Source organism: Eublepharis macularius, chromosome 8, assembly GCF_028583425.1.
Source record: "Eublepharis macularius isolate TG4126 chromosome 8, MPM_Emac_v1.0, whole genome shotgun sequence".
Taxonomy (NCBI): Eukaryota; Metazoa; Chordata; class Lepidosauria; order Squamata; family Eublepharidae; genus Eublepharis; species Eublepharis macularius.
The window spans coordinates 33,799,433-33,820,515 of record NC_072797.1 but is presented as its reverse complement, the minus strand read 5'-3'; the positions used below and the strand labels follow the sequence as shown (position 1 = coordinate 33,820,515).

Genomic DNA, 21,083 nt, shown 5'->3' with positions numbered 1-21,083 from the left:
CAGACTGAATACAGCAATGCAGTACACTGAATTTGGGGGATCATATAGCTACAAGTAACTGGACGAACTATGAAATCACATTCGTGTTTGTGGAATAAGCATTAATTGAGCCAATAAGTTGGTTCCTAGAAGAAGTCGACCCTCTGTGCTACATGTGTCCTCCCTCAGGCTAGTCCAAAACATCCGAACCTTTGGTCAGTGTTCTTACAAGCAGAGTGTTCCTAGAGAGGGAAGGGAGGAGTGGCAGGGTTTGAGTGGGGCTCATAGAGGAAGGAGTGGATAAGCGCAGGGAATGGGGAAGACTATGACTGGGAAAAGAGCTTGGGAATGGAGGAGGAGCAGATAAGAGAAGCAGAACAGGAAGTTTCATACACTACCCAATCCCACAATTTCAACATAATTCCCGAGGTCTAATGTGGCAAGGGGAACGTCCAGATGGGAAAAGGTCCCAGTCTTAAGAATGCAGTGACAAAAGAGCAATCCTGGGGTGAGACTGAATCTAGTTTTGCTGCAGTTAGGAGTGCCTATTTTACACTCTTATTACCTTGGCATCTATCAGTGTCCCCAGTCGCAAGTTTGGACCCTCTCTGCCATTGATCCAAAGTATGTCTTGGTTGTCATTGGAGAATCTGGAGTTTCTTGGTGATTGGACAAATAGTTTGGATGATTTGAAATTTTATTCATGAGAGGTACTAATATGTCATACAGCTACGTGATATAATGGGAGAGGGAGATGAGTATTGACGGTAATTGAGATAACTGGGTGGCAGATATAACTCGTGCTTTCCAAGAGTGGCCAACAGATGGTTTCGGCTATGTATTTGATTAGGTTCCCAAAAGTCCCTGCATTATAAGAGAGTTCCCTAAATAATTTGGGAGGGCCAGTTACGGTCCTGCAAGCCCTGATCACTAATCATAGTCAGAAAGTTAATTCCAGGAAGCTGCAGAATAGACCTTTGATCAGGGTGTATAGGGGTTTACATGGGAACTGGGCTACTCATGCATAGCATGATTTTAATATAAATCCTTGGCCCTTCTACAGCTTCAGATATAGTGAGGCCTGAGAAGTTGCGGGGCGGGGGGGGGCTTCAGAGCCTGCTGTCTGACCAAGAGGAGTTTGGAGGTAGGCTGCATTCAGAGATTGCATATGGTTATTGTTAAGGAAGAATAGGGATGAACCTGGCTTACTCATGGGCTCCTGTGCACACTTGATTTCCCTCTCCTTTCTTGTGCCAAGAATTAAAAGATAGCAAGTAAACAGAGTTTCCTTGACCTGGATGGCCCAAGCGAGCCCTTTCTTGCCTGACTTTGGATGCTCGGCAGGGTTGGCCCTGGTTAGTACTTGGATGGGCAACCATCAGGAAAGTCCAGGGTTATTACAGAGGCAGGCAATGGCAAACCCCTGTTTGTCTCTTGCCTTGAAAACACTGTGGGGGTTACCTTAAGGCAGCTATGACGAAGAGAACTTGATTCTCGAAAGCTTATGCTACAATAAAATTGGTTAGTCTTAAAGGTGCTACTGGACTCTTTTTGATTTTGCTACCACAGACTAACACAGCTAACTCCTCTGCATCTATAAAAAAACAGTTTTTATGTACATGGCTTATCCTCCCCCCTCCCCCCGCACACACACCAGAATAACCTGGATTAAACCCTGGTTTTAGGATTGAATGTTTTTTATTGGGTGGGGGTGGGACTAACTCCAGTTAAATGCTCTGATTACTCATTATGGACAAGTGCATGGGTTAATCTCAGTTCTTGGCATGAGATGAGACGGTGGAGGAGCAAGACACATGCACAATCCTGGGGAAGAGGTTATTTTCATATATTTTTTCTTGATAACAATTAATGTAACATTTGAATGCAGCCTGAGAGAGTGTGATATTCCTATGAATATAAGATCAACAGTAGAATCTCTGCTCTTAAGTTAGAAAAAAGTAGACAAGTCCATAGTCAGTGTCAGAAAGAGGTACATTCTATGATATGCGGTGGAAGAGTCCAACAATGTCAAACCTTTGATTAAAATTAGCTTTTGATTTTCTTTTTAATTTATTTTATCCCACTCTTCCCCCAAGGAGCTCAGAGAGGTGTCCACAATTTTCCCTTGCCCACAACAACTTTTTGAGGAAAGTTAACCAGTAAGCTTTGTATTAGGTCTCCTGCACCATAATCCAACACTTTAATAATAAATTTTTTTCCTAGTCCAACACTCTTAACAAATACACCACACCACTTGCGATTCCAAAATTCTGGAGTTTTTGTCTTGATATACAATACAGGTACCATATGTCCCCTCTAAAGATCGAGTGCTGTATCTCTTAATGACTGCCAAACTAGGAATGAGATTAGAAAATGGAGGATTTTACCTATACACATCAATCTGACACAGGCTGACATACTGTCTAGTTTCCTGTCCTGGAATGTGCTGAAATTCCTGACATGTTCTTAAGACCCAAATCTTCTACTACAGACCAACATGGCTACCCACTTGCAACTAAATATTAATTAATATATATTTATTGAGATGTTATGACTACTTAAGCATGACCCTGATCTGTGTTTAATGTATCTTTTATGTGAATGTTTGTTTGTGATTTCATTTTAAAGGCAGGTGTGATTAGGAGGATTTTTTTTAATTTTGTAAAGCAATTTGATTATTTAAGGGTACGTTTTCGTCTTTGTGACTTTGTCATTCAGTTTTTCTGCTTTGTTTTATTTTGTTTTTGTATTTTTTTAAGAGGCTTGTACTCCTGCCTGTTTGCTTTAAATCTTGGCCTAATTCATGCATTCCACTCTGACATTAAAAGCTAACTGCTACATAGTTCTGAGTCATACTGTATAAAATTAAAACTAGGAAGAAGGCTGTTGTGACAAAGAGAAAAACACCTATTATCCCACAGCGGAATATATTACAGGGAGTGAACTTACAGGATTTAAAATATCAGATGATGCCAGTTTGAGGACATCATTGGCTAATTTTGTAATCTTGCATTATTACAGGTGAACTATGGGAAGGTATGCAATGAAAGTAGAAAAGGACTCAAATTTGCTGTCTCCTGTGGCTGCAGTCCAGAATTTGTGTTTGTGCCATACAGTAACACTATTGCTATTTATACCATTTACTCTGGAGACCTAATAACTATGCTTAGAGGCCACTATAGTTCTGTCGACTGCTGTGTCTTTCAGCCTCATTTTCAGGTAAGTGAACTCCTTGGGGTGATGGTAAGCAATTTAGGGAGTCCACTGATTAAGTGGTTGATCTGAGAATCAGCACTGTGCTGGTTCAAATCCCATGACTGCCATGAGCTCAGTAGGTGGCCTTGGGTAAGCCACTTCTCTCAGCCCAGCTGGATTGTGAAAATAATAATAACTCAAACTTTATTCACCTCTCTGAGTGGACCACTAATTTGTCTAGAAGAGTGGTATATGAAGAACAGTTGTTGTCGTCATCATCTTCTTACTTGTGTTTAAAAAATGGGCTATCATGTTTACCTGATTCATATAAGGACGATAAGAAACATAATGAGTGCACTATGAGTAATTGAAGCTCTGCTAGATTAGAGATGCCATACGTGGCATCTGTTTCACAGACTTTTCCAGTAGTTCTTAATTTTGGAGTTAACTTGTTAGTTCAGCTCATAAAATATAACGTAACGTAAGTGGAACCTGTTGAATCAGAACAGTGGTCCATCTAGTCCAGCATACCATTTGACCCAGTGGCCAACCTGTTGCCGTGGAGGGCCATCCAACAGGGCACAGAGTCTGAGGCCCTCCTCTGATGTGGTCTCCTAGAATGGCATTCAGAAACTAGGTGCCTGTGGATATAGAGGTTACCTTTACTCACGTAACTAGTACCACTGATGGACCCCTTCTCCACGATCTGTCTTAACTTCCTTTTAAAGCTGCTTTAATCTCCAGCAGGGGCCTGCCCCTGAGAAGCTAACAAGCAGAGCATATCAGTACCTTTTGCTATTGATTGTTTTAAGCAAATAGTTCATCAGAAAGTAGCTGCTTCTGTTCCATTCAGCTGTCATTCTAGTCGCCCCCCTGATGGCTCTTTTCTCCATGAATCTGTTTCATCCTTTTGAAAAGGTATGAACATAGGGGGGGGTGTATTTTACAGTGAATCAGACCACTGGTCCTTATAGCCCATAAGGTTTATGCAAATAGAAGCAGCTCTCTTAAGTTTTCAGGTTTTTCCAGCCCTATCTTCCTATTAATTACAGTTGTCTGCATGATGTTGAAATCAAAGTACAACATGTTATCTATATGCTGGGGTTTGAGGCTGTAAATTGGTGGTGCTGTGAAGCTTGTTGCTTTGTCAAAGTATTTGAGACTAAAATCATGTTTAAATGTGCTGACTGACCATTTTTTTTGTAACTTGGAGACTGGTCCCCACCCCACCATTGCAGTGCTGGTTATTTTTTCAGGTTAAGTCATTTTATGTTTTAAACTGTTGTGTAACATGCTTTGTGGAACCATTTTTTAAAATGGGAATACAGGCTAAAAATATGTGTAATAAATCAAATGAGGACTACCTGCCTACAAAGGCATTTATTCTGCCCAGTATGATTGCTTGGCAGTCACTACACATTGTGATTGTGGATGTGAAATTGAACTGATTTGGAATTCAGTCTCTTGAAAGAAATTTTCTGTGGTTGCAGTTTCAACATTTATGTAAAGTATCTATTAGTTGCATTCCAACCGGCCACCTGGGGAGGGGGATTGTAACCCCCCTCTTCCATCTGTTGGACCATTGCTATCCCTCACCTCCCACCCATAGAAACATTTTAGAAATGGGTAATATGGTCCACCACTTAGAGCTGTTCTTTTTACTGCTAAATTGTAAGTTTTTGTGGTTTTAAATGGTATTTTTAATGTAGATTCAAACTATGATGTTATGTCAGAATATCTGAAGCAGTGTCTAATACTGATAGATACAATAAAAATATGTTATGGAAACAAATTTAAATTAAAAAATACATTTTATTGCACAAAACGGGGGAAAATAAAAAGCAAACCAAAAGTGAAAAAAAACCAGTGCTGGCTACAAAAACCCTATTAGCAAATCTATACATAGTATCTATAAAATATTTCCAAATATCTAAAAATAAGTCAGTACGCAATTGCTTTCTATATGTGATATGTTCAAATGTTGATAAGTTTATAAGGCCTTCAATCCAATGATTTACAGGAAGTCTTTCTAATGGTGAAATATAAGACTTTTGATGTATTGTCGAAGGCTTTCACGGCCGGAGAACGATGGTTGTTGTGGGTTTTCCGGGCTGTATTGCCGTGGTCTTGGCATTGTAGTTCCTGACGTTTCGCCAGCAGCTGTGGCTGGCATCTTCAGAGGTGTAGCACCAAAAGACTTATAAGACTTTTAGCACAGAGGGTCCATTTCTGTCGACCATCAGGTAGATTCCGATAGGCACTTTAACAGTACATGAACATCCTCAAGTTTAACAGTACATGAACATCTCAAAGCTAAATTAGTTTTCTAACACAAAATTAATATGACTAATAACTTCCTCCCAAAAGGGCTGAATCACTGAACATGTCCAAAGTATATGTTTGAGAGATGCATGATGTGAATTACACCGCCAACAGTTAGACACTGTGCTTAAACCTTTAGTAAAAAGAAGCTGTAGTGTCCAGTTATACCCTAAACACATTTTTTTGCTGAATAAGTCACAACAGAAATGCGGCTTAGACTATCCCATTGTTTTAGAAAACTGGAAGGTCCAGACTAGAGATCGGCACGAACTGAAATACGAACCAAAGTTCATAATGAACCAGGCTGGTTCGTAGTTCGCAAACCGGCGGTTCATCAGAGCCCATTTTTGACAAACCACCACGAACTTTAGGCTGGTTCGTTTGGTTCGTTTTTTGGTTCATCACTGCAGACAGCCTGGTGCTGATCAATCAGTTTCCTAGGCAACAGGGGATGGACTTCCTGCAGACCTTCTGCTGACACAGAAGTGGCCTTCTGCTGGCCCGGAAGTGACCTTCTGCTGACCCAGATGTGACGATTTGCTGCCCTGAATGTGACGTTTTCATGAACCAAACAAACCAGTTCGCGAACCAGGGTAGGTTCGTGAAAGTTCGTGGTTCATGAAATGTGACGAACCATGAACCACACAGTTTGGTTTTTTCCTGGTTCATGCTCATCTCTAGTCCAGACCATCATTCCATTAATCTCTAAAGCTCTTTGTATCACATTTATTAACCAACCTCAAATATTTATATACGAATATTGTAGGTTTTGTTTCTGTATTGGTTCAATAATAATCTCCCAAAGTGGAGGAGATTCTGAAGCACTCAAAGCTGCCAGACCATATTTGGACATCTGGGCCATTTCCACACTACTCACCTTCAATCGGAACGCCATGGAACGTTGCGAACAAAACCTGGAAGATAGCGTTTCTTCGCGCAAGTTTTGCACGATGTCACACAAAACTCGCGTGAGAAAACTCTATTCTCTGCGGTTTTTTCACAACATTCTGCAGCGTTCCAATTGAAGGTGAGTAGTGTGGTAATGGCCCAAATCAATTTATTAAAATTCAACTATATCATGTACTTAATAGTCCATGGGATCAGTATTCCAAAATAAGTAGTAGCATCTGGGCACCATCAAAAATGCCCCTCAGTAAATACATTTGTGAAATATTGTCTCCCAGTAGCATCAGTTCTGTTTTTGTCCAAATCTATGCATAACACAGAGTTGCTTCTGCCTTTTCTGCCCTCTTTACCGGAAGTCACATGTTATGGAAACATGCAGAAGGGTAAAGCAGCAAAAAGCATAAGTAGTAATAGGCTAAGAATAAAATTATAAATGAGGACACTAAATTAATACAGCAGCAGGATTTGAGTCCAATGGCACCTTAGATACCAACAGGATTTTTAGTGTAAACTTTTGAGAGTCAGAGTTCCCTAATCTACTGCAGACCAACACAGCTACCCACCTAAATTAATACAACAGTTAACAATATCTGAGCAAATAAAGAAGTTCTCTCTTCGGCATCTGTAACTTAATTGGTTAAATGCTGGCTGAACTCCTATGGGAAGGGCATTCATACTGACATACTACCACAGAAGAAGGCCTTCTCTCTGTTCTTACACCCACCTTGCTTTCAGTGGTGAGGGCACACAGAGTATGACCTCTGTAATGATTTCAAGAAATGGGTGCATGTATCTTTAAATGCTTGGTTTGAGCTAGGTGAAGAGTGGGGGCGAAAGAGGGGAATGAGTGAGCGATATGATTGGTTGACTGCGATTGTGGGCGGAGTGAATGCAGTTGAGACCGGGAGAGAGAGAGAAAGGTTTCAGTCAGAAGAAAGCAGGCTAGCTGTGTGCTGCCTGAATATGTTGAAGTGTTTATGAGAGAAATATAACCTGTGTGGAACCTGAACTGAGCATGTTTGTGAAAGGACACTCAGTCAGGGAAAGAGAGGCCAGCTGTGTGCTGCCTGAGCAGGTTTAATATTTCTGTGAATGAGAGTCAGAGAAAGAGAGGCTAGCTGTGTGCTGCCTGAGGAGTTTAAGCATTTCTGTGAGAGAAATATTGAGTTAGAGAAAGAGGCTAACTGTGTATGAAGCCTTAGAAGAGATCTGTGTGAATGAGAGTAAATGAAGTAACTTTAAGAACTAAGAACTACTTTTATGAAACCAATACGCTTCTTGAAAAATAAACATTTATTTTGTTTTGTTATATCCCAGAGTAGCTGTCATTGTTATATCCCATTCCTATCCTCAGGGCCACATAGAACCACGAAGGAGCCTGACGCTTAGGAACATTACCAAAAGGGAAAATTTAAATAAAATATCTTGGAATAATATATTCCTGGTGGCAGCAAACTACCCAGAGGGTGTAAGGGAAAGATTAAAAGAAACATCTACCCCAAGGAAAGTAAAGATCGTAACAACCTCCAATACTGATTTTATCCAATGGGCTGATTTGTACTATCTTAGACAGCTTTTCTGCTTGCCTCATTCGGGGCTGTTCAAAGATAACCCGCACTTTTCATTAGGCCTAGAAATGAATAGGCAGTCAAATTTGTTTTTTGGGGTTTTTTTAATCATGAAGAGACTACCTCAGCCAACTTGCAGCTGTGCATTCTGACTTTTCTGTACAGTTTTCAAAGGTAGCCTGACCTGGATGAATATAATACCATGAAATCACACATACAAACACGTTTAAGAAATCCTTTGAATGCAGACTCTTTGAGTTCCTGACTCAAAACATAATAGGCTCTTTGTAAGTTCTGTTAGAACATTTAGTTTATTCATTAATGTGTCACAAATCTGTTCATTAGAAATGTCTGTGTCAAGCCTTGCAAAAATGTCTAGTGTTGAATTAAATATTTTGCCCGAGATGATTCTCATATTAAAATTATTTTGCAACACATTTTCAACTTCTTACTTTATCAGAACAACTCGCTTGCACCTTGTAAATTACCTTGTTTGTGAAACACAATTGGGCTATTTGTAATGGAAAAAAGACATTTTGCTTTTCCAGAGAACCACCAAGTAACAGGAGCCTATAAATCAGTGACAACAAACTTTTTAAGGGCTCCTGTATATTTGTTAGTTGAGTAGATGGGGAACTTGGAGCAGGTGCAGTTTTTGCAACTCCTTCTCCACTGAGACACAATACGAAATCTGATTCAAGATTCCCTCTAGTCAGGGGCAGCGCCAGGGTTTCTGGTGCCCGAGGCTGCCCCTATGCGCGCGTGCGCCCCGGACTGCATGATGACGTCATCATGCAGCAAGCCGGCCCCATTGGCCAGTGGGCGACTGGGATGGCACGCAGAGGCTGCCCGTGCTCCCAGTCAGGTGCGGTGGGTGGCTGGGGAGGTTCTGCACGCTGCCCTGGATGCCTGCCACGCCTGGCCTGCAGGGGCATGTGTTGGTGGCGACGGCAGCACGGGGTGGGTGGGCGGGAAAGCAGGCTGCAGCAGCTGTGGGCCAGGCACGGCAGGTGGCCGGGGTGGCACGCGAGCGGCTTCCCATCCCTCCCACTCAGCCGCCAGCACTGCCGCCACCAGCTACGCAGTGTGCACCCCCACCCCCGGCACCCCCTTTGGTGCCTCAGTGCTCAAGGCGGGGGCCAGCCCTGCCTTAATGGGTGCGCCTGCCCTGCCTCTAGTCCAACTATTAAACACGGGGCTCTGCTGTTCCACAGCTTCTGCGTTGCTCGTGTGAGCTCTGACAAATTGTAGTGTACTTGGTGTGCTGAAGAAGTTTTTGTTGTACTGAATAATTACTCCAATTGAAAAGTCAGTGCATGCCATGTCTTAGTTTTATTTAGACTCCACTGGAATTATTTTTAAATCATGATGTAAAAAAGGGCAATGTTGCTATGGCTGTAATGTTCCATTTAGAAATGAAAACTGACTTGTTATGAACATCCTTTTCTCGGAGGTGTCTTGTCCTGACACTTCCATAACAGAGTGTAAACCTTAACAGATATATATGTAAGTCTTCCAAATCTGCTGTGGTAAAATTGTAGTTTCATTTCAGCCACTGATATGGGATCTTGACTTGTGGGAAAGAGCCAAGAAGTTCTGTCTCACGTGTAGGGTTGCCAGTCCTCCGCTGGGGACAGAGGATCCCCCGCTCCCAGCCACCCTGCCCTTTCTTACCTGGATGGTGGAGGGGGAACATGCCTCCCTGGGCATGCTACCAGGTGGCGCGGTACAGTCCTGCATGCCACAGTGGGCTGAGTAGGGCCGAATTTGGCCTAAATCCAGCCCGATTCAGGCCAAATCGAGTCACTGTGGAGTGCAGAAGCACTCCAGGGCCTGTCACACTGCTCCAGCAGCACTCCCACGTGCTGCAGTGGCCAGATTCAGCCCCCTGCAGAGCGTGGGAGTGCTCCCAGGAGCAGCACATGGCCTGCACAATGACATCACTTCCCAGAAGTGACATTATCATGCAGGCTGGGAGCACTATGGCACCAGACTGGTAAGTGCTAGGTCTCCCACCTCCCGCCGGGAGGGTAAGGGGACCTGGCAACCCTACCCACATGTTATTAAAAATTCTTAACATTACACTTCCATAAAACATTTGCACTGACTGTGCTTGTTTCTGTCACTGTTGGTTACCTCAATGTATGACCAGTGCCAGACACCTAAATGTGTGGTGCTTAAATCAGTTTATGCTGAGTTAGGAACCAAGTAGCATTGAGGGGAAGAAGTGATTGCATTGGTGGAAAGGCACAACTTTTGTAGCATAGCAGAAAAATAGGGAGAGAAGTTCTTTCCATTTGCCCCCCTAGCCTGACTACTTCTTGATCCCCCTTATTGTAGTCCATCAGACAACAGCCATTCAGCATATTAGTTACAGTGGAAGAAGAGACATCAAGAACTTTCCATTGGCTTCCTTGGCCCAAATAACACTTTGTCTCCCTTCCTTCTTGGATTCCATCAGTGGCCTGCTGTAGCATAGTGTTTAAGTGGCTGGGTTGCAAATCAGCACTCTGCTCATTCGACTCCCACTACTGCCATGAACTCTTCAGGTGGCCTTGCATATGCCAGTCCTCTCAGCCCCACTCCCCAGCTGCATGGTGGGGATAACACTGGCTTTGTTCTCTGCTCTGAGTGTCCAAAAGGGCAGCATATAAGTCCACTGTTGTTGTTGTTCGCAGAAGAAGAAGGGAGGAATACCAGATTCTTTTTGTAAGTCACAGCGGCCCAACTGCCACCTGACCCGCTACATTTTTGCATAAGTAGAAACAAGCTTATGTTCATGTATGAGCTGCTTTACATCAGACCCCACATAATTTCCATATTAGATTGTATAACAAGATAGAAAATCAGAAAATGTTATTTGCTATCTTTGAGTCACAGTGAAAGACCCTGTATCAGTGCTTAACCTGACCAAAAGCTTACAAGGAGGTATATTTGAGACCCCTGTGTTGTTTATTGCTTGTAAGTTAATAGCTAAGATCAGCCTTTACCACAACTTTAAAAGGGGATTAGGCAGAGTCAAAGAGGATAGGTCTAACAGTGGCTGCTAGCCATGGTGACTGAAGGGAACCTCCACATTCAGAGGCCGGAAGACTCTGAATACCAGTGCCAGGAGGCAACATCAGGGGAGGGCCTCAGCCTCTATGCCCTGGTTGGCCACTGTGTGAAGGAGGATGCTGGACCAGATGCACCACTGGTCTGATCCAGTAGGGGGATTCTTACGTTCTTGACGAAGGTAGTTACCAACAGGGAAGGACTGGGAGGGGGGAAATGGCCCTGGAAAGGGAGGGGGAGATGGGAATAAAGAAGAGGGCCTGGCCTCATCCCCCTTCTATGGAAGGAAGAGGGAGCAGTCTCACCACAGCTTCCACCCAGTTTTCACCCATCTACATTGCATGGGGGGGGGGCGTGTTGTGGCTGCAGCAGCTCCAGCCTAGACCATTGGCCCACTGTCACTGTTCCCCGTGGCTAGAGTGCCCAGTCCCTACTGGTTACCAATTATACTATTTAACATTCTTGTCACTATTGCTGTTACAGTCCATATTTAATGATGATTGATTTGTTTATTGTGTGGGAATCAGAATAACCCTGGCTTAGTTTAGGAATTGTTCATATAGCTAAACAGAAGTTACATAATGCAACCAATTCTGGAGCCTGATTTCCTAAACCAATTTTCTAAGCCTGATAAAATTCCTTACTAAATATATCTATTCCTTGGGTCTTGAGTCCTGTGGCATTTTAGAGACCCAATAAGATTTTCAGGGTATAAGCTTTTGAGAGTCAAAGCTCCCTCCTTCAGATACTTTGACTCTCAAAAGCTTATACCCTGAAAATCCCATTTGTCTCGAAGGTGAATAGACAACTGATGCAGAAGAATCTTTAATAATTGTATAATTAAGGTGCCTCTGAGTTACGATTTTTTAGAATAATTAATTAATCGTGCCACGTTATCTTTCATTTTGGTGTCCAGTTCATTCTCTATTTCCCTGCATTTATCTTTCGATTGTCAACACATTTTGTTTTATTGTGAGTTTATCTGTGTCAGTTGTTTTTATTTCTCAAGTTTCCAATTTTTCAAGCAACCCTGAGTTCCTTCTAGCTTCTCAAATTTCTCATCGCCATATTTAACACTTCTTCTAATTTTCTGTTTCTAATACTAATTTTTCCTTCCTGTTTCACCATTTCCTTGTCAAAAGTCAGTGCGTTTCCTTGTGGTAAAGTTTCGGATTTTCTTTCCTTTTCTTCCTGCAAAAGTCAATTAACTTCCTCAAATTTATCATATTATGTTTGAAAAATGTGTTTTATTCTACCTGTAGGGAAAAGCAAGTGAAACTAGCTACTACTTAGTCATCTTTTTGTTCCTGACTTTTGTTTCTTTTCCTAAATCCCATAGTATTGAAATAGTAATTTTTTCCTGAAAATTTCTGGTCTTCACGTACATAAATCCTCCCCCACCTCCAAAAAAACCTGCTGCGTTTTTTAAATTCAAATTTGGCATTAACTGCAATACATTCTAAATTCAAAAAAGGAATTTGGTTTCAGTTCATTGCTAAACCTTTCATGTTTATTATATAATATTAAATCATTAACACAATTCATTAATTATATTTTCTGTGATGTCATCAAGTCCTTAAGCCACTGTTTTTTTCTGTGAACTCTTTAACATATTAGGTAATTAATCTTATATCAGTCTTAATTAATTCCAAATTGGTCTGATTTCTTCCTGAACTACAGATTATTCTCAAATAAGTTTTGATCCCATATAGCTCTTCACTAAGTTTGTAATTCAAAAATTAATTTATCAATTAATTTAGTCTTAATCAATTTAGTCTTTAGCAATTAATTTATTCTTGTATCCTTTAAAAAAAAGTTCAGTCCATTGTGCCCAGTATCTTTCATTCTTTAGCATCTAGTACCAAACCCATTCTATATTGGGAAACTTTGCTTCTTCAAAGCATAATCCATTTTCTCTTCACATCCTGCTTGCTAACACACCAAATTCAAAGTAACACTAATAATAAGCAATTGTGTCCTGAACTCACAGCCCCTCCAATTTAATGAGCAGAAACTTTATTTGGCGTAATCTACTGGTGTTGGCTTGAATCCAGTGATGAACAAAGTCCGTTCATCCTTTGCTGCGGAGCATGCATCCTCTTGTGCTCCCATTTGTTTGTAGAAGGCTCACTGGAAACCATTGATCTTGTGCAAATGGGGATGCTAGTGCAAGAGGAAACATGCACCATAATACTCATGGAGCTGCTTCATAAGAGCCAAGCCTATATTAAAATTGCAGAACTATTAAAATATGATGTGGACATAATTGAACTCAGTGAGTTTCTCTTAAAAAATCCAGACAAAGCTTATTTTTAATTATGCATTTGTGCACATTCCATTGTAAATCAGAAACTGAGGCCATAATTTTAGATGATTTTTGTACAGATACAAGGTTATTGAGCTCCAGGGCAGTTATGTTGGATTTATGTAGCAATGTTGCTGAAACTCATAACTGCACCATTTAGAATAGAGTTTTTCATGGCAATCTATCCTACACACCTTTTTCTCTGATCATTTTTCTGTGGTGTAGACAGTAATCTATGCCAGAGAGAAACTTTCCCACACACTTGGTTGACTTTTGCAGCAGCTTTGTTCACTCTCCCTTCTGCCCCACATGCACCCTCCTGCAGTCCTGACATCTTGAATGCTGCTGTGGTAGCATCCCAGATATCAAAGACCCAGGAAACAGAGTTTACTGAGACTGCAGAATCTTGGGGTAGCTGTCTTTCCTGGCATGTGCCATAGCAGCATTGAAGATGCTGGTGGGAGGGGAAGGAGAGATTCCCTTCTCCACTGCCAGAGCCGCCACTTCAGGAGCTACTTACGAAAGTTTGGGGCTGTGGGAGGGGAGAGGACAAGGCTTCTGGGGTGGAGGGGAACACTCAACATTCCATCCTGCTGCCATTTTGGGGATGGAAATATAGTTTGGTGAGACAAATTCTAAATCTTACCCAGGGGTAGTTTGTCCATCACTAGTTATATATAGTTTGAGAATCAAACTGCTGAACTTTGGATCCTGTCTGACTTTCTAGCAATTTGGTCCATATTGAAGCTGCTGGGGGCATGGAGCAAGGGTGAGGAATGGGTAATGAACGTTTTATTTCCTTCTCCCAGGTATAAAAAGGTTCCTATAATTATTTGCCCCAAACTTGCCTCCATTGGTATTCAATAACAATTAAGTGGCTTCTTCTTCTTCTTAATGGCAGGAACTTTATAGTAGTGGCAAAGATGGCAATATTCTTGTCTGGGTACCCTGTCTGAGAGAACCAGAGCCTGATGATTCCTCTGAAAAGGTAAAATAATTTTTTGCTGGAGTTAGAGCACATATTGGCAAGGAATAACTTTTGTGCACATGTAAAGAGTCAGCAGCCACTTTATAGCTAATGCAGGAAAGTGTTCCGGGGGCAACAAGGGCTGGAACAGTTTGTTGCTCCATAAACAACTTGACCATGGTATGAAGTCAGAGTCTGTGCTGCTTTGAGTGCAGGACATCATACTCCTCTACATCGTAACACTATCAGAACCAGTTCAGGCTATCCCGATAATAATAACTAATTTATACTGTAGTTCCAGGGATTGGGATTGCATGCATTCACTACCAATCACCATATGTAAGTAGTCATGGCGTGGCCAAGCCCACTGTTGATGGCCGTTTTCATTCATTCATTTATTACGGTCCTAAAACCAGCATACAAATTAATCCAGCAGGGATACCATTTAAAGGAAAAAAGATTGACTGTTGATGACCACTTTACTGCAGTTGACTATTCACCTTGTTCCCACACTCTTCCTTCCCTCTGTTTAGCCTTAATGTGTCAGGGCAGGTAAAAAGTTTTGAGTGCTTACATGCAGCCTTGAAATACAGTAAGGGCTTTGTTATCCAGCACTCATGGAGAATGGGGGTTGAGAGTTACTCAGATGGCCTGATTAATCATCCTTATTGGTCCATCTACACTGGCTTCCAGTTTGTTTTCTCTGCAATTTCATGATGCTGGTGCTGCCCTTTAAACCCTATATGGCTTGTGGCCAGCATACATTAAGGACTACCTGCTCCTGTACAATCCTGCCCAATGGCTACAATCATCCTCTAAGGCCTTGCTTCAGGGGACTCTGTCTTTTGAGGTTAAAAGGGTGGTATCCCAAGAAAGGGCCTTCACAGTCATGGCATCAAAATTGTGAAACTCCCCTTCCTGGGATATTCATCTGTCCCCTTCTGTTGCTATCTTCCACTAGCATGTGAAGACTTCTCTGTTTCGTCTGGCATTCCGTCAGTAACCTTCTTGCCCTGCTTTAATTGCGAGGAAAGAAGCATCTAAGGATGGCATCAACTAGCAACACTGGCTGTCAGAAGCCCAGCAATGGCTGGGAGGCATCAGTCTGGCTGGTCAGAGAGGCAGACGTAGGGCATGTACATTGGTCAAAAACCAAGGGTATGGTGGCTGAGAAGGAGGAGCTGACCTTCTTGGCAATGCCAGTTAACTGAGCATTCTGATAATCAAGTGCTCAATAAAGCAACTTTTACTGTACTGTCAGAAACCACACTGTTTTTGGTTGTGGTGACAAGGAAAGAATTATGGTTGTTGTGGATTTTCCAGGCTTTATAGCCACGGTCTTGGCATTGTAGTTCCTTTTTTTTAATTAATTTTTTATTTTTTAATTACTAACACTACAGAAAGGGAAAAAAGGGAACAGGGGGAAAGGGAAAAACAATATATAAAAACACACACACTACATCTACAGGTATTGCTTTCCCTTCATACTACAATTGTTTAAAGTTAAAACTTTATAATATGCTATTAGATTGGTAGATCTTATAAAATACAAACTACAATCAGGATCAGGTCTTCTTCCCCCCCCCCCCCCGCGTCTCAGTCGCAGCTCTCTCTGAACAGCTACAGTAGCTGTGCTCGCTCCCTCCTCCCCCACCCCCTTCAGCTTCTAAGTCCTCTTCTTGTTGGAACTCTTGATGGTTAGACACAAAGTCCCTTAGCTGTGCTTCCGATGTTATCTTGTAGGCTTGGTCTTTATAACTAAACCAGATACCTTCCGGAAATAACCATTTGTATTTTATTTCACGCTTCCTCAGAAGAGCTGCAAACCTTTTATATTTAAATCTTCTTTTCCGAGCTAAAAATGGAACGTCCTTCAATATCTTAGCCTTGTTACCCAGAAAGTCCAAATCCACATTGTACGAATTATATAAGATGGTGTCCCGAGTCTTCTTAGATGAAAAGTCAATAATAATCTCGAGAGGCAGCTGACGCTTCGTTGCATATTTTGAAGATGTCCGACAGACTTCCAAAATGTCACTTTTTAACTCTTCTTTAGTTGCCTTTGCGGATGTCGCCAAAAGTTCCAACACCAAGTCCTTTAAGTTTTCACTTTCCTCCTCCTTCACATTCTGGAGACGCAATACCGTCTGAGCACGATCCACTTGTAGCCCTATCAGTTGATTCTCCAAAAGCTTTACTTTGTTTGTTGCCTTCATGAGTTCTGCGTTTTCCCGAGCAGACTGCTCTGCCCCCGAGGCTGCTTCCTTAATGGTTTTCACTTCACTCTCAATTGAGCCAACCCTTTGACCGATTTCATTCAGCTTATCAACAAAGGGCTTTATAGCTTCGACGACCGACCGCTTAACCAGCTCTTCAAGAGACTCTCCTTTCCCCTGCAAGGCAGCCGAAACAGATTTGCCCATAGCAGGTGTGGCTGGCATCTTCAGAGGTGTAGCACCAAAAGACAGAGATCTCTCAGTGTCACAGTGTGGAAAAGAAGTTGGCAGGTAATTTATATCTACTCAGGAAGGTAGGGTTGGGCTGAGTCATCCTGTAGGAGTTTCCCAGGGTGTGGAATGCTAATGGAGGGAGGCTTCGCTGTATCCTGAGGAGGTTCTTTTGCATATGGATTGGTGCTTGATATGGTAATCTTCTCTGCAGGGCTATTGTCGGGTATAGAGTATTTTGTTAGCCTGGTGTTTTTCAGGACTGGAAACCATGCTCCATTCATTCTTAAGGTCTCTTCTTTCCTGTTGAAATTGTGCTTATGCTTATGAATTTCAATGGCTTCCCTGTGCAATCTGACGAAGTAGTTGGAAGTGTTGTCAAGTATTTTAGTGTCCTGGAATAGGATACTGTGTCCTGTTAGAGTTAGGCTGTGTTCAGCCACTGCTGATTTTTCCGGATGGCCAAGTCTGCAGTGTCTTTCATGTGTGGAAGTCTTTCAGTGTGGAAACTTCTTTTCCACACTGTGACACTGAGAGATCTCTGTCTTTTGGTGCTACACCTCTGAAGATGCCAGCCACAGCTGCTGGCGAAACATCAGGAACTACAATGCCAAGACCGCGGCTATACAGCCCAGAAAATCCACAACAACCATCGTTCTCGGGCCGTGAAAGCCTTCGACAATACAAGGAAACAATTGCTCAGCTGCTGTGTGAAAGCCAGTACTGGAGAAAGTGGACTGAGTTGAGACTGTCATCCAGAAATGAGCAAAAATTAAAGGCCCTGGTCAGAAACTAGACCTCTCTGCTTGTGTAAGGAGTGTGTGGGGAAAGAGTGGGGCGATTGTTAAGAAGCTATTATATTTACCTGGTGAAGGATATTACATAGGTGAACTTTTAAGTTAAATAAACTCTAACACCATTCCTCTTGGTTTACACAACTTTTGACCTTCTGTTGGTTGGTACATGACTTTGTAGGGTATGAAGGTCTCATGTAGTTAGGGAATGAATATACACATACATACCCAAAGAAAGAGAAATTCCAGAACCAAATCAGCACATCTGATAAGAAGTTTTATAGAAAGCTTTAGTAAGGTACTCACCGAGAAACTTGAACCTGTGCAAACAAATTTTCTATACACAAAATCAGTGCTTGGCTGTCAGCATGTCATTATTTGTATGAAGAGAAATATAAACAAATATTCTAAAATAGAAATTGCCCACACTCTCAATTTCAAACGCAACAAAAAGAATAAAACCATACTAATACGATGTAGCAAGATAGCAGCCCCAGTATACAACTGTTACTCCAGCTAATTCGCAATGAAAAGACCTTGTTCTCTCTCCTACCCTTTCTTCATAGCCTGGTAACAGTTAACCAGTCAGGCTCATGGAAGGAGACTTCTGAAGTGGCTAAACACAGATATGGCAGATAGCAGTTTTCAACTGAAGTGATTATGGGAGTTTTTGTAGACTGCATCCATTCACAACTTAACCGACTGATTTTTTAAAAACCTTTTTCTCAACAGGGTTTAAACCCAGCATATGAAGATGCCTGGAGCAGCAGTGATAGTGAAGGATAAATTCCTTGTGAATTGCGGACAGTGATGTGCATGTTTTGGTGGAAGGATATTGTCTAGAAGTTCCAAACAAGTACCAGCAGTGTCTTTCAAGTTCTTACAATGTAAATAATGTATATTTCCCTGTACAGATACTTTTTCTTGACATTTTGTTCCATCTGCATACTTTTATTTTAAAATACTCTTAATATTTTGTGGCGTCCTGTGTTCCATATTGTTGTGTCATTCTCTAACTGTTTTTTCAGTCAAAATGGCTGGGAATCGCTGTTTTGTTCTTTTCTGTAAAAACAACTAATCTGTCTCCTCATATTTTACACTGTGGGAGAACTTACATTTCCGTTGCTACATGCTCAGTTGCCACAATCCTTATCCAGTTGGTTGTTGTCCATTTGTGAGATTTGTTTCCCCTTCAAAAATGCTGCAGGGTTAAGTTCCAAGACACATGAGTCTCCGGGCTTTAGAGCACACTCCGCTCATTTTTTTTCTCACATGTGGCCTGGAATGTTTTGCCCAGGTTTCTAGTAACAGATGCATAACAAATCACCACCTATTGTAAAAAATTATAATTGCCTACTGTCGCTGTGGTTCCTTCAACCTGTGCTAGAAGCATTAGAAAGTTTGAAGATCAGATCAGCCCTTTCCATGCTGCCATTCACCTTCCATCTAAGCCATCTGAGAGTGGCCAAAGACTAAGCAGCTTATTTTGGTGCAAATTGGAATCTTATGAAATCAGGCTGCTGTCTGCTGATGTCCTATGGCTCAGGAGAAGTAAAATCCCCCCAATTTAATTCTGTGCCTAGGCCCTTGTTTGATCTCCTGAAGTATTGGTGTGTACCATGATTTTAAATCTAGAAAACCATAGCCCCAAAGTACAGCAGGAATCTTAACTAGAGAAAAGAACCCATCACAGTTCTTCTATAGTAGATAACTCTCTCTCTGAGCATCTCTTTTCTGCTTCTTCTTCCTTGTATGCCTGTTGACCAATATGTATCAGCTGCTGGTACTGCCCCTTCCATCTGTGGTATCCTTGTGCACCACCTTCTCCAGCAGGCCAGTCCTGAAATGTTATTACGAGAAGCTCTGCATGCATGCTGTATCTGAACAAAGAAATGTACTGTAGATTATTGTAGGGGTCAAATAGAATTTTAAAAAAAGAAATTATGGGGATACATTGAGCATGCCACCCAGTGGGCCAGAAAACAAATCAACCCTTAATAAAGTATTTTGTTTGGGCAGTACAGAATAAAATAACAGCAACAAATATAAAACTGTACTTAAATAAAGCACCAACAGCAAACTTTATAGCTAAACAGGTTGGAAAAGTTCTCTCCCCAATTGTGTGTCACTCACTGCCCCACAAAGAGCATTTCCTCCACTGTCTATTCCTCCCATTGGCTCACCATGTCATGTGCTCCCTGAGAAATGCATTGTGGTCAATGTATGGCAGCCAGGGAACTGGCTTTATACTACATGATGAGTTTATAGTTGCACAAAACACTAAAAATATATATTACGGTGTTTTCCGTACGGTCACTTTACTGCATTTCAGAATCTATTCTGCTTTCCATGTTCTCCAGAGCTCTGCATGTGCAAGGGCATCATGGGAAGCAGAAAAGGGTTTTATTTGTCTTTTCCCTGTTTTTTACCCCTGTGCACTTTCCGTGATTTTTTTTTAAGCCGCTGCCCAGTCGCAGCTGGTGCATGTTATGTTTGTGCAGAATCAAAAACTCCCATTCTGCTTCTCGTGCCACCCTTTTCCTTTCCCCCAGGAACTGATTTGTCTGTCGGCAGGTAACCATTCCCATCTTCCTCAGCTCTCTGAACTCCTTTTCTGCAATTTTTATCAGTAAAGCAAGGTAAGGGACATAAGACTGCTTCTCCATTCTCTTCTTTCCTCCCAGGTACACACACACACTCTAATTTTTTTTTTCAACGCCAGGAACTAACATTGCTGTATACCCTGCTGGCTTTTAAAGCCAAGGAAGGGTTAAATGGCTGTTTTCCCCTTCCTCCCTTGGTGATATGAGCACACATTCATTTTTTTTTAGAGCTAGGAATGAGTTGTAATGTTGCTGCTTACAGAGCCTTATTTAGGGAGGGGGGTCACTTGCCCCAGGCACCACCAAAGAGAGGGCGCTGGGCACAGCTACTGGCCAGGAGAGCGTAGAGCTAGTGGTGGCAGCGCGAGAGTGCTGGGAGGCCACCTGCACTGCCCTGGCTGCCTGCTGCGCCAACAGGGGAGCCCGCAGCCTAAATCGTGGGAGTGCTCCTGGGGGGTAGCTGCACCATGCGTGATGACGTTACTTCCCAGAAGTGGCGTCATCGCGCAATCCTGGGAGCATGCACACACCTGTAGTGTCAGGGGTGCCACCTGACAGGATTTGCCCCTGATGCTGGCAACCCACGATATGGCACAAGTATTTTTACAGCCGTTTGCAAACAGGGAAGCTGCTGGAGGGGATAGGGAAGCTGGCTGGCTGGACGGCACTGGGTGGGGAGGGGAAGCTTCCGGGCCTTCTGGCTGGAAATCCCTGTCTGACAGTTTAGCTAGTGTCGAACCACACATGGTTAATGAATGACACTTACCTACTTCCCATTTTCAATCTGTGGGGTACACCAGAGATAGATGTCTTTGCAACATCAGAGAATACCAAGGCCAGGGTGTTTTGCTCCAAAGCAGGAAGTGACCCTCTGTCCATTGGGGACACCTTCCAGATCACATGGACGAACAGGCTGCATTACATTTCGCCCAATTCCCCTTAT

The 21,083-nt window shown here is 42.3% G+C and overlaps 1 protein-coding gene across 2 annotated transcripts in view; it reads left to right on the top strand.

Moving 5' to 3' along the window:
* Positions 1–18,513, top strand: part of ERCC8 (ERCC excision repair 8, CSA ubiquitin ligase complex subunit) — a 73,347-nt gene extending 54,834 nt beyond the window's left edge. For both annotated transcript variants that reach the window (XM_054986677.1, XM_054986679.1), the window contains 3 exons: positions 3,001–3,198; positions 14,231–14,317; positions 18,270–18,513. In XM_054986677.1, coding sequence (XP_054842652.1) covers positions 3,001–3,198; positions 14,231–14,317; positions 18,270–18,323 — 339 coding nt within the window. In that variant the 3' untranslated portion in view covers positions 18,324–18,513. The remainder of the gene's footprint in view (positions 1–3,000; positions 3,199–14,230; positions 14,318–18,269) is intronic.
* The last annotated feature ends 2,570 nt before the right edge of the window (positions 18,514–21,083 follow it).